This window comes from Schistocerca serialis, chromosome 2 (assembly GCF_023864345.2).
Source record: "Schistocerca serialis cubense isolate TAMUIC-IGC-003099 chromosome 2, iqSchSeri2.2, whole genome shotgun sequence".
Taxonomy (NCBI): Eukaryota; Metazoa; Arthropoda; class Insecta; order Orthoptera; family Acrididae; genus Schistocerca; species Schistocerca serialis.
In genome coordinates this window covers 873,152,209-873,165,241 of record NC_064639.1, presented here as the reverse complement: position 1 = coordinate 873,165,241, position 13,033 = coordinate 873,152,209, and the positions used below count along the sequence as shown (strand labels likewise).

The 13,033-nt window shown below is 43.0% G+C and overlaps 1 protein-coding gene and 1 pseudogene across 1 annotated transcript in view; both read right to left on the bottom strand.

Moving 5' to 3' along the window:
• LOC126456486 (uncharacterized) overlaps window positions 1-13,033 on the bottom strand; it is a 319,255-nt gene that overhangs the window by 31,065 nt on the left and 275,157 nt on the right. The window contains exon 11 of the mRNA XM_050092237.1: window positions 8,447-8,724. Within this exon, the coding sequence (XP_049948194.1) occupies window positions 8,447-8,724 (278 nt within the window). The remainder of the gene's footprint in view (window positions 1-8,446; window positions 8,725-13,033) is intronic.
• LOC126459637 (5S ribosomal RNA) lies at window positions 9,483-9,600 on the bottom strand (annotated as a pseudogene).

Here is a 13,033-nt window from a genome sequence, read left to right as displayed (position 1 = left end):
TCTCAAGCAGTTCTTAACAGTCAACTGTTTTTATAGAATGTAACAGCTCATAGATGCAGGACTGTGATGTTACAACAATGATTAAAAATGTTGAGTAATTAAAGAAGTACTTAACTTTATGCTTATAACATCCTTACTGTATAAAATTATATGTATTTCTGTGGAGTAAGTATGTAAATCTCAACTAAATGTTACTTGTTAACCTACAGCAAAGACTAATGGTTTCTGTAACATATGTACCTGTACCGAAACAAAACACATTTCTCTGACATACAAACCGACAATTATAATTTTGTGTATGATGTAATATTGGATAGTCTGAGTAAAGTTGCAACATTGTCTTTATAACTTCATACAGGAAAATGGACAAACACATTATAACTGTTATGCTACAGAGTAGAAGAAGGGGAAGAAATTAAAATTTTTCTTAAGGTCGCACTAGCGCAGTCACAGGCGACACCAAGCAGAGGTGGTGACATAGCTACGCTGCAGAAAGAAACAATTAACACTGTAAGTCAGTCGTGGATGCGAGCACACGTTGCTATATCGGCACCAATTGCCTGGCACAAGTTACACATTCAGTGGAACGCCCACTGGGAGAAACTGAGATATATTCATTAGCTCTTGTCATGTGGAGCAACAAGCAATACCTTAGCTGCAATAATACCTATCAGGGATGTGACAGTGCAGTTTTTTTTTTTTTTTTTTTTTTTTTTTTTTTTTTTTTTTTTTTTTTTTTTTTTTTTTGGTCATCAGTCTACTGACTAGTTTGATGCGGCCTTGCCACAAATTCCTTTCCTATGCTAACCTCTTCATCTCAGAGTAGCACTTGCAACCTACGTCCTCAATTATTTGCTTGACGTATTCGAATCTCTGTCTTCCTCTACAGTTTTTGCCCTCTACAGCTCCCTCTAGTACCATGGAAGTCATTCCCTCATGTCTTAGCAGATGTTCTATCATCCTGTCCCTTCTCCTTATCAGTGTTTTCCACATATTCCTTTCCTCTCCGATTCTGCGTAGAACATCCTCATTCCTAGTCCACCTAATTTTCAACATTCGTCTATAGCGCCACATCTCAAATGCTTCGATTCTCTTCTGTTCCGGTTTTCCCACATGCCATGTTTCACTACCATACAATGCTGTACTCCAGACGTACATCCTCAGAAATTTCTTCCTCAAATTAAGGCCGGTATTTGATATTAGTACACTTCTCTTGGCCAGAAATGCCTTTTTTGCCATAGCGAGTCTGCTTTTGATGTCCTCCTTGCTCCGTCCGTCATTGGTTATTTTACTGCCTAGGTAGCAGAATTCCTTAACTTCATTGACTTCGTGACCATCAATCCTGATGTTAAGTTTCTCGCTGTTCTCATTTCTGCTACTTCTCATTATCTTCGTCTTCCTCCGATTAACTCTCAAACCATACTGTGTACTCATTAGACTGTTCATTCCGTTCAGCAGATCATTTAATTCTTCTTCACTTTCACTCAGGATAGCAATGTCATCAGCGAATCGTATCATTGATATCCTTTCACCTTGTATTTTAATTCCACTCCTGATCCTTTCTTTTATTTCCATCATTGCTTCCTCGATGTACAGATTGAAGAGTAGGGGCGAAAGGCTACAGCCTTGTCTTACACCCTTCTTAATACGAGCACTTCGTTCTTGATCGTCCACTCTTATTATTCCCTCTTGGTTGTTGTACATATTGTATAAGACCCGTCTCTCCCTATAGCTTACCCCTACTTTTTTCAGAATCTCGAACAGCTTGCACCATTTTATATTGTCGAACGCTTTTTCCAGGTCGACAAATCCTATGAAAGTGTCTTGATTTTTCTTTAGCCTTGCTTCCATTATTAGTCGTAACGTCAGAATTGCCTCTCTCGTCCCTTTACTTTTCCTAAAGCCAAACTGATCGTCACCTAGCACATTCTCAATTTTCTTTTCCATTCTTCTGTATATTATTCTTGTAATCAGCTTCGATGCATGAGCTGTTAAGCTGATTGTGCGATAATTCTCGCACTTGTCAGCTCTTGCGGTCTTCGGAATTGTGTGGATGATGCTTTTCCGAAAGTCAGATGGGATGTCGCCAGACTCATATATTCTACACACCAACGTGAATAGTCGTTTTGTTGCCACTTTCCCCAATGATTTTAGAAATTCTGATGGAATGTTATCTATCCCTTCTGCCTTATTTGACCGTAAGTCCTCCAAAGCTCTTTTAAATTCCGATTCTAATACTGGATCCCCTATCTCTTCTAAATCGACTCCTGTTTCTTCTTCTATCACATCAGACAAATCTTCACCCTCATAGAGGCTTTCAATGTATTCTTTCCACCTATCTGCTCTGTCCTCTGCATTTAACAGTGGAATTCCCGTTGCACCCTTAATGTTACCACCGTTGCTTTTAATGTCACCAAAGGTTGTTTTGACTTTCCTGTATGCTGAGTCTGTCCTTCCGACAATCATATCTTTTTCGATGTCTTCACATTTTTCCTGCAGCCATTTCGTCTTAGCTTCCCTGCACTTCCTATTTATTTCATTCCTCAGCGACTTGTATTTCTGTATTCCTGATTTTCCCGGAACACGTTTGTACTTCCTCCTTTCATCAATCAACTGAAGTATTTCTTCTGTTACCCATGGTTTCTTCGCAGCTACCTTCTTTGTACCTACGTTTTCCTTCCCAACTTCTGTGATGGTCCTTTTTAGAGATGTCCATTCCTCTTCAACTGTACTGCCTACTGCGCTATTCCTTATTGCTGTATCTATAGCGTTAGAGAACTTCAAACGTATCTCGTCATTCCTTAGCACTTCCGTATCCCACTTCTTTGCGTATTGATTCTTCCTGACTAATGTCTTGAACTTTAGCCTACTCTTCATCACCACTATATTGTGATCTGAGTTTATATATGCTCCTGGGTACGCCTTACAATCCAGTATCTGATTTCGGAATCTCTGTCTGACCATGACGTAATCTAATTGAAATCTTCCTGTATCTCCCGGCCTTTTCCAAGTATACCTCCTCCTCTTGTGATTCTTGAACAGGGTATTCGCTATTACTAGCTGAAACTTGTTACAGAACTCAAGTAGTCTTTCTCCTCTTTCATTCCTTGTCCCAAGCCCATATTCTCCTGTAACCTTTTCTTCTACTCCTTCCCGTACAACTGCATTCCAGTCGTCCATGACGATTACATATTCGTACCCCTTTACATACTGCATTACCCTTTCAATATCCTCATACACTTTCTCTATCTGTTCATCTTCAGCTTGCGACGTCGGCATGTATACCTGAACTATCGTTGTCGGTGTTGGTCTGCTGTCGATTCTGATTAGAACAGCCCGGTCACTGAACTGTTCACAGTAACACACCCTCTGCCCTACCTTCCTGTTCATAACGAATCCTACACCTGTTATACCATTTTCTGCTGCTGTTGATATTACCCGATACTCATCTGACCAGAAATCCTTGTCTTCCTTCCACTTCACTTCACTGACCCCTACTATATCTAGATTGAGCCTTTGCATTTCCCTTTTCAGATTTTCTAGTTTCCCTACCACGTTCAAGCTTCTGACATTCCACGCCCCGACTCGTAGAACGTTATCCTTTCGTTGATTATCCAATCTTTTTCTCATGGTAACCTCCCCCTTGGCAGTCCCCTCCCGGAGATCCGAATGGGGGACTATTCCGGAATCTTTTGCCAATGGAGAAATCATCATGACACTTCTTCAATTACAGGCCACATGTCCTGTGGATACACGTTACGTGTCTTTAATGCAGTGGTTTCCATTGCCTTCTGCATCCTCATGTCGTTGATCATTGCTGATTCTTCCACCTTTAGGGGCAATTTCCCACCCCTACATCTACATCTACATTGATACTCCGCAAGCCACCCAACGGTGTGTGGCGGAGGGCACTTTACGTGCCACTGTCATTACCTCCCTTTCCTTTTCCAGTCGCGTATGGTTCGGGGGAAGAACGACTGTCTGAAAGCCTCCGTGCGCGCTCTAATCTCTCTAATTTTACATTCGTGATCTCCTCGAGAGGTATAAGTAGGGGGAAGCAATATATTCGATACCTCATCCAGAAACGCTCCCTCTCGAAACCTGGCGAGCAAGCTACACCGCGATGCAGAGCGCCTCTCTTGCAGAGTCTGCCACTTGAGTTTATTAAACATCTCCGTAACGCTATCACGGTTACCAAATAACCCGGTGACGAAACGCGCCGCTCTTCTTTGGATCTTCTCTATCTCCTCCGTCAACCCGACCTGGTACGGTTCCCACACTGATGAGCAATACTCGAGTATAGGTCGAACGAGTGTTTTGTAAGCCACCTCCTTTGTTGATGGACTACATTTTCTAAGCACTCTCCCAATGAATCTCAACCTGGTACCCGCCTTACCAACAATTAATTTTATATGATCATTCCACTTCAAATCGTTCCGCACGCATACTCCCAGATATTTTACAGACGTAACTGCTACCAGTGTTTGTTCCGCTATCATATAATCATACAATAAAGGATCCTTCTTTCTATGTATTCGCAATACATTACATTTGTCTATGTTACGGGTCAGTTGCCACTCCCTGCACCAAGTGCCTATCCGCTGCAGATCTTCCTGCATTTCGCTACAATTTCCTAATGCTGCAACTTCTCTGTATACTACAGCATCATCCGCGAAAAGCCGCATGGAACTTCCGACACTATCTACTAAGTCATTTATATATATTGTGAAAAGCAATGGTCCCATAACACTCCCCTGTGGCACGCCAGAGGTTACTTTAACGTCTGTAGACGTCTCTCCATTGATAACAACATGCTGTGTTCTGTTTGCTAAAAACTCTTCAATCCAGCCACACAGCTGGTCTGATATTCCGTAGGCTCTTACATTGTTTATCAGGCGACAGTGCGGAACTGTATCGAACGCCTTCCGGAAGTCAAGAAAAATAGCATCTACCTGGGAGCCTGTATCTAATATTTTCTGGGTCTCATGAACAAATAAGGCGAGTTGGGTCTCACACGATCGCTGTTTCCGGAATCCATGTTGATTCCTACATAGTAGATTCTGGGATTCCAGAAATGACATGATACGCGAGCAAAAAACATGTTCTAAAATTCTACAAGAGATCGACGTAAGAGATATAGGTCTATAGTTTTGCGCATCTGCTCGACGACCCTTCTTGAAGACTGGGACTATCTGTGCTCTTTTCCAATCATTTGGAACCCTCCGTTCCTCTAGAGACTCGCGGTACACGGCTGTTAGAAGGGGGGCAAGTTCTTTCGCGTACTCTGTGTAGAATCGAATTGGTATCCCGTCAGGTCCAGTGGACTTTCCTCTATTGAGTGATTCCAGTTGCTTTTCTATTCCTTGGACACTTATTTCGATGTCAGCCATTTTTTCGTTTGTGCGAGGATTTAGAGAAGGAACTGCAGTGCGGTCTTCCTCTGTGAAACAGCTTTGGAAAAAGGTGTTTAGTATTTCAGCTTTACGCGTGTCATCCTCTGTTTCAATGCCATCGTCATCCCGGAGTGTCTGGATATGCTGTTTCGAGCCACTTACTGATTTAACGTAAGACCAGAACTTCCTAGGATTTTCTGTCAAGTCGGTACATAGAATTTTACTTTCGAATTCAATGAACGCTTCACGCATAGCCCTCCTTACGCTAACTTTGACATCGTTTAGCTTCTGTTTGTCTTAGAGGTTTTGGCTGCGTTTAAACTTGGAGTGGAGCTCTCTTTGCTTTCGCAGTAGTTTCCTAACTTTGTTGTTGTACCACGGTGGGTTTTTCCCGTCCCTCACAGTTTTACTCGGCACGTACCTCTCTAAAACGCATTTTACGATTGCCTTGAACTTTTTCCATAAACACTCAACATTGTCAGTGTCGGAACAGAAATTTTCGTTTTGATCTGTTAGGTAGTCTGAAATCTGCCTTCTATTACTCTTGCTAAACAGATAAACCTTCCTCCCTTTTTTTATATTCCTATTAACTTCCATATTCAGGGATGCTGCAACGGCCTTATGATCACTGATTCCCTGTTCTGTACATACAGAGTCGAAAAGTTCGGGTCTGTTTGTTATCAGTAGGTCCAAGATGTTATCTCCACGAGTCGGTTCTCTGTTTAATTGCTCGAGGTAATTTTCGGATAGTGCACTCAGTATAATGTCACTCGATGCTCTGTCCCTACCACCCGTCCTAAACATCTGAGTGTCCCAGTCTATATCTGGTAAATTGAAATCTTCACGTAAGACTATAACATGCTGAGAAAATTTATGTGAAATGTATTCCAAATTTTCTCTCAGTTGTTCTGTCACTAATGCTGCTGAGTCGGGAGGTCGGTAAAAGGAGCCAATTATTAACCTAGTTCGGTTGTTTAGTGTAACCTCCACCCATAATAATTAACAGGAACTATCCACTTCTACTTCACTACAGGATAAACTACTACTGACAGCGACGAACACTCCACCACCGGTTGCATGCAATCTATCCTTTCTAAACACCGTCTGTACCTTTGTAAAAATTTCGGCAGAATTTATCTCTGGCTTAAGCCAGCTTTCTGTACCTATAACGATTTCAGCTTCGGTGCTTTCTATCAGCGCTTGAAGTTCCGGTACTTTACCAACGCAGCTTCGACAGTTGACAATTACAATACCGATTGCTGCTTGGTCCCCGCATGTCCTGACTTTGCCCCGCACCCGTTGAGGCTGTTGCCCTTTCTGTACTTGCCCAAGGCCATCTAACCTAAAAAACCGCCCAGCCCACGCCACACAACCCCTGCTACCCGTGTAGCCGCTTGTTGCGTGTAGTGGACTCCTGACCTATCCAGCGGAACCCGAAACCCCACCACCCTATGACGCAAGTCGAGGAATCTGCAGCCCACACGGTCGCAGAACCGTCTCAGCCTCTGATTCAGACCCTCCACTCGGCTCTGTACCAAAGGTCCGCAGTCAGTCCTGTCGACGATGCTGCAGATGGTGAGCTCTGCTTTCATCCCGCTAGCGAGACTGGCAGTCTTCACCAAATCAGATAGCCGCCGGAAGCCAGAGAGGATTTCCTCCGATCCATAGCGACACACATCATTGGTGCCGACATGAGCGACCACCTGCAGATGGGTGCACCCTGTACCCTTCATGGCATCCGGAAGGACCCTTTCAACATCTGGAATGACTCCCCCCGGTATGCACACGGAGTGCACATTGGTTTTCTTCCCCTCTCTTGCTGCCATTTCCCTAAGGGGCCCCATTACGCCCCTAGGACAAGAGAGTGCCCTGAACCTCTATCCGCTCCTCCGCCCTCTTTGACAAGGCCGTTGGCAGAATGAGGCTGACTTCTTATGCCGGAAGTCTTTGGCCGCCAATGCTGATTATTTATCAAAATTTAGGCAGTGGCAGGGATCGAACCCGGGACCGAAGACGTTTTGATTATGAATCAAAGACGCTACCCCTAGACCATGGGTCCATCCACAGTGCAGTTAACAGTCTGTAACAAATTGTTAAGCAAACACAGCGCAACGAGGATTGCTGACCATCAGTGAAGAAGTATTCTGTGGTTTCAGAATACCTTCTCAGTTTTTTGGATACAAATAAGTTATATATAAAAAGAGGTAATTGTTATTTTATTCTTGTGACAAATGTGAGATGTGGCACTTAGAAGATCTGCCATTTCCACTTTTCAGTTATTCAATGAGTGCAAAAGCTCTTGATGACAAACATCAGAGTCCTATTTCAGAAACTACTGTTGACAGACAATATACCCAAAAAGTATCCATACTGGACAAATAAAAAATAAAGTTCAGACAGTAGTTTTAATGCTTGAGGTATTCTAAACAGTCTCCCCCCCCCCTCACCCCAATCAACTCACCCACATCACATTTGAGAACAATGTACAGAACACTGCTACAACCATCTGAAACTGTCAGAAATGTCCTTTGGAAGGTTCTTCATACTACATGTCACATTCTTCGGTACTGGCAAATCATTAGAGGCTCATTTTTCACTTTGTCGTTCTGTGGTAGATTCATACCGATAACACCAAGTCTCATCCCCCATGGTGATTTTTTCCAGAAGACAACTTACTTGTTTTTTATTTCAATCAAGCAAGTGTTCTTGCATCGTTCTTTGGTTTTGGAGTCGTGGTGTGTGGGAAAAATTGTAACACTTTTCTCTTCTTCAAAACATTGTAGAGAATGTCTTGTACATTTGATTTAAAGATATTCAGGCCATTCATCGAATGCTATTTGTGACACGACAGTACTGACACATTATGAACTCGTGTCCACTACTTAATATTGCCTGCTCAAAACTGATTGGTCGAGTGCAGACCTGTTGTTTACTGTTGTTAGTGCATAGCTGCCACCATAGTTACTACATGGACGACGCTTATACGCTAGGAATAAAATTAGTCTCGGTACTTTTTGGACGGACAGTATATATGTGAACATGTTTGAGCATACCTGGAGGCAGCAGCAACGGATTTTGCCCGCCCGAAGGGGAAGAGAACGACGAAAAGCAGCCAGAAGAAGGCTGTGGCGCTGGCGAGGCAGCAGAGCGTGGAGGGCACCAGAACGGCCGTATAGAAGGCGGCGCCCTGAGGGAAGCAGAGCGCTCCAGCTGCAGAGTCCTCACGCAACTGGTATCCCTCCGGCCCAAGTGCTGCCAGTGCCCCCAGCACCGGCACCAGTGGCATCAGCCATGCCATCAGTGCGCAGACCAGCACTGTGTGAGGGTAAGCCTGCACAAAGGTCCAAGAGTTAACTTACCTCAAGGCTGTATATTGGGTCCTAAATTATTCACACTATATTTCTGTATTCCTGAAAGAGAGGTAAGCAGTTACTGCCACACTGACAGTGCACATGCTAGCATAATGTCAGGGTATGCCTACACAAAGGGGACAAGTTAGATTACAACAAGGCTATATGCTGGGTTCTAAATTATTCAGTCTATAAGTATCTGGTCCCATCACAGAGACCACCGTTATCAGCAAAATTGACACTGTACATGCTAGTGATATGTGAGGGTACGTTTGCTCAGAGGTAAAAGAGTTAGCTTGCCATAAGGCTGCATATTCTTAAATTTTCCATTTTATATCAATCTATTGCTATCAAAGAGACCAGCAGTAGCAACAGCCACACTCAGTGCACTCACTAGCACCATGTGTCGGTGTGTTTGAAGGGAGAGGGCGAGTTAGCTTACCACACTACTTGCTCCTAAATTCTCCACTGTCTATGAAACTATCTACCACACAGTGACCAAGGGTAGTACCAAATCCAAAAGTGCACAACTCCATTCGAACAGGCCTTGGAGGGCCCAACAATACCGACCAGCCGCCTTGTCATTCTCAGCACACAGGCGTCACAGGATGCAGATAAGGAAAGGCATGTGATCAGTACACCGCTCTCCTGGCCGTATGTCAGTTTATGAATCCGGAGCAGCTACTTCTCAATCAAGTAGCTCCTCAGTTTTCCTCACAAAGGCTAAGTGCACCCCAAATGCCAACAGCGCTCGGCAGACCAGATGGTCACCCATCCAAGTGCTAGCCCAGTCCAACAGCGCTTAACTTCGGTGATCTGACAGGAACTGGTGTTACCACTGCGGCAAAGCCATTGGCAACAGTGCACAAACCACCACCCATGTAAAGTGTACAAGGTATACGCCATTTTAGCTTATTCCAAGGATCAACCTTGAGCACTAAACCGAGCGATTTCAGGTAATGGGACGATTTCATGAAGCTCTATTTTCACGACCCTTGAAAATACCGAGTGATTTCAGGTAATGGGACGATTTCATGAAGCTCTATTTTCACGACCGTTGAAAATATGACGTTTCCACCAGTTCAAAGAAGAAAAGATCTACAATGGCGCATGAGGTACTTAGTGTAAGCTACTAATAAAGTGTAATACAAGGGGTAGTCATATAGTTTTCATTACCTCCTCGAAAAGTAAAGTAATCTACTTATTTTTTCTTTGTTTTCAGATGGTTGTCTCTGTTCATGATGGACTTCAAATTCGTCACTCCACAGTATCATCATCATAATGGCACATCTCCACTGATAAAGTGGAGAAGGAACTGTCTTACTGCTTAGAGATACATTAACTAATATAAAGAATCCAGAAAGCCTTATGAAATGCGGAACTGAGCATTATATGTTATGAGAGGCGTACACGCCAGTGTAAAAGTAGAAAAGCAGTCATGGCAGAATGCGTCGGTCATGAGAGCTCACTGACTTCGAAAGTGGCCAAGTCATTGGATGTCATCTGAGTAACACACCTATAAGGGAAATTTCAACACTCCTAAAGCTGCCGAACCCAACTGTTGGTGATGTGACTCTGAAGTGGAAGCACGAAGGAAAAACCGCAGCTAAACCAAGACAACGCACACCTCATGTACTGGTGGACAGGGACGTTCGACCATTGCAGAGGGTAGTTTAAGAAAATCGTATAAAATCAGCGGAAGGAATCATTCGTGAGTTCCTAAACAGCGCCAGCAGTCTTGCTAGTACAATGACTGTCCAGTCAACGAGCAGCTACTCATAAGTCGCAGTTTGCTTAGCCAATGATGAGAAACACTTAAGATGCTGTAAAGAGTGACACCGCTACACTATATGATGTGAGCCAGGTGATCATAGATAAGACTGGGGAGAGTGAGTGCAGTTTCATCTTTTTGGCTCTTTGTCTCTTTTCTCGCATTTCCTCAGTTTTAACCACTTTCGTTTCTAAAAATTTCGTATCGGCGCTAATAACCTCGTCGTTGGGCACCTCTAGCCCATAAACAAACACATGCCACTGGGCAGCGAATGACTGGAAACGAGTAATGAGAAATGATGAATCACGCTACACACTATGGCAGTCTGATGGAAGAGTTTGGGTTTGGTGCATGCCTATAAAACGTTAGTTGCCATAAAATATGTGCCAACAGTGAAGTCTGGACGAGACAGGGTTACAGTATGTCGGTTTTTCTCGTGATTGGGATGTGGTCTCGTAATTGTGCTTAATAAAACGCTAAATGCTGAGGGATATGAATACATTTTGCAGAAATGCATACTGCGTACAATACAGGAATGTTTCGGGGACGATCCTTGTTTGTATTAGCATGGCAGTGCATCCTGTCATAAGCAGCAGTGGGAGACAATAGTTAGTGTACAGTACTGCCCTGAGTCCATACACATAATGAATGCAGCACCGTTCGGATTCTTTAGAACGTCGACTTCGCCTCAGTACAGAGCGTCCAACATCATTACACTGCCTGCTTTCGACTTTTGAGAAAGAATTGGCTGCTGGTCCTCCACAAACATTCAAACGCATCACTGGAAGAGTCCACAGCAGGCTTCAAGTCGTCCACCAATAGGAGCACAGATACTTTTGGTGACTGCTCGATACCAATGGTAATATTACCGATGACAGTGTCACTACACCAGAGTTACTAAACACAGTTTACCGAAATTTCTTCACAATTGAGGACGAAGTAAATAATGCTGAATTCAAACCAAGAACTACTGCCAACATGAGTAAATTAGAAGTAAATGTCCTCGGTACAGCGAAGGTGCTTAAATCATTTAATAAAGTCACGTTTCTGCTCCAGATAGAATACCATCTCGGTTTCTTCCAGAGTATGCTGATACAATAGCTAAGCGGATTACAAACCATATCATTGCCGTCCACTTTCAATAAAATTAAGAATTTATACTCTATTCGAACATTATGAATTATGTCAGAGAAAACTACTTACACATAGTCAGTACAGATTCAGAAAATATCATTCTTGTAAAACTCAACTACCTCTTTATTCTTGCAAAGTAATGAGTGCTATTTACAGGGTATCTCAAACTGATTCCATATTTCTACATTTCCAGAAGGCTTTCGACACCATTCCTCACAAGCGACTTCTAATCAAATTGCGGGCCTATGAAGTATCATCTCCGTTGTGCGACTTGATTCGTGAGTCCCTCTCAGAAAGATAACAGTTCATAGTAATTGGTGGAAAGTTATCTAATAAAATAGAAGTAATATCTTATGTTCCCCAAGGAACTGTTATAGGCCCTCTGATGTTTCTGACCTACATAAACGTCATAGGAGACACTCTGAGCAGCCCTCTTAGACCATTTGCAGATATTGCAGTCATTTATCGTCTCGTAAAGTTATCAGATGACCAAATTCAATTGCTAAATGATTCAGAGGTGGATTTAGATGGTGAAAGAAAGTAACAGCTATCTCTAAATTATGAAGAGTGTGATGTTATCCACATGAGTATTAAGATGAATCGGCTACATTTCGGTCACACAATGAATCACACAAATCTAGGGCCTGTCAGTTAAAGTAAATATGCAAGAATTACAATTACGGAAAAACCAAAAGTGGATAGATAATGTTGTGGGGAAAGGAAATCAAAGACTGCGATTTATTGGCAGATTGGCAGAGCGTTTAGAAAATGCAACAGATCTAGACTCCTTACACTACACTTGTCGGCCCTTTTCTGGAGTATTGCTGTGCAATGTAGGATTCGCGTCAGATCGGAATGACAGAGGACATCGAAAAAGTTCAAAGAAGTGCAGCTCGTTTATTATTATCGCGAAAAAGGGAAGAGGGTGCCACTTATATGTCACGCGAATTGGAGTGACAACATTTAAAGCAAAGGCGGTTTTCGTTGTGTCAGAATCTTCTCATGAAGTTTCAATCACCAACTTTCTCTCCTGAATGAGAAAATATTTTGTTTGTGTCCACCTACAGAGAGAGAAATGATCATCATAATAAAATATTTAAGCGTTCATTTTTCTCATGTGGTGTTCAAGAGAAAGAATGTGGAGAAAGAATGTGAAGGTGCAGAATGAGATTTTCACTTTCCAGCGGAGTGTGCGCTGATATGAAAATTCCTGGCAGATTAAAACTGTGTGCCGGACCGAGACTCGAACGCGGGACCTTTGCCTTTTGCGGGAAAGTGCTCTACCAACTGAGCTACCCAAGCACGACAAATGTCCCGTCCTCACAGCTTTCCTTCTCACAGTACCTCGTCTCCTACCTTCCAAACTTTACAGAAGCTCTCCTGCG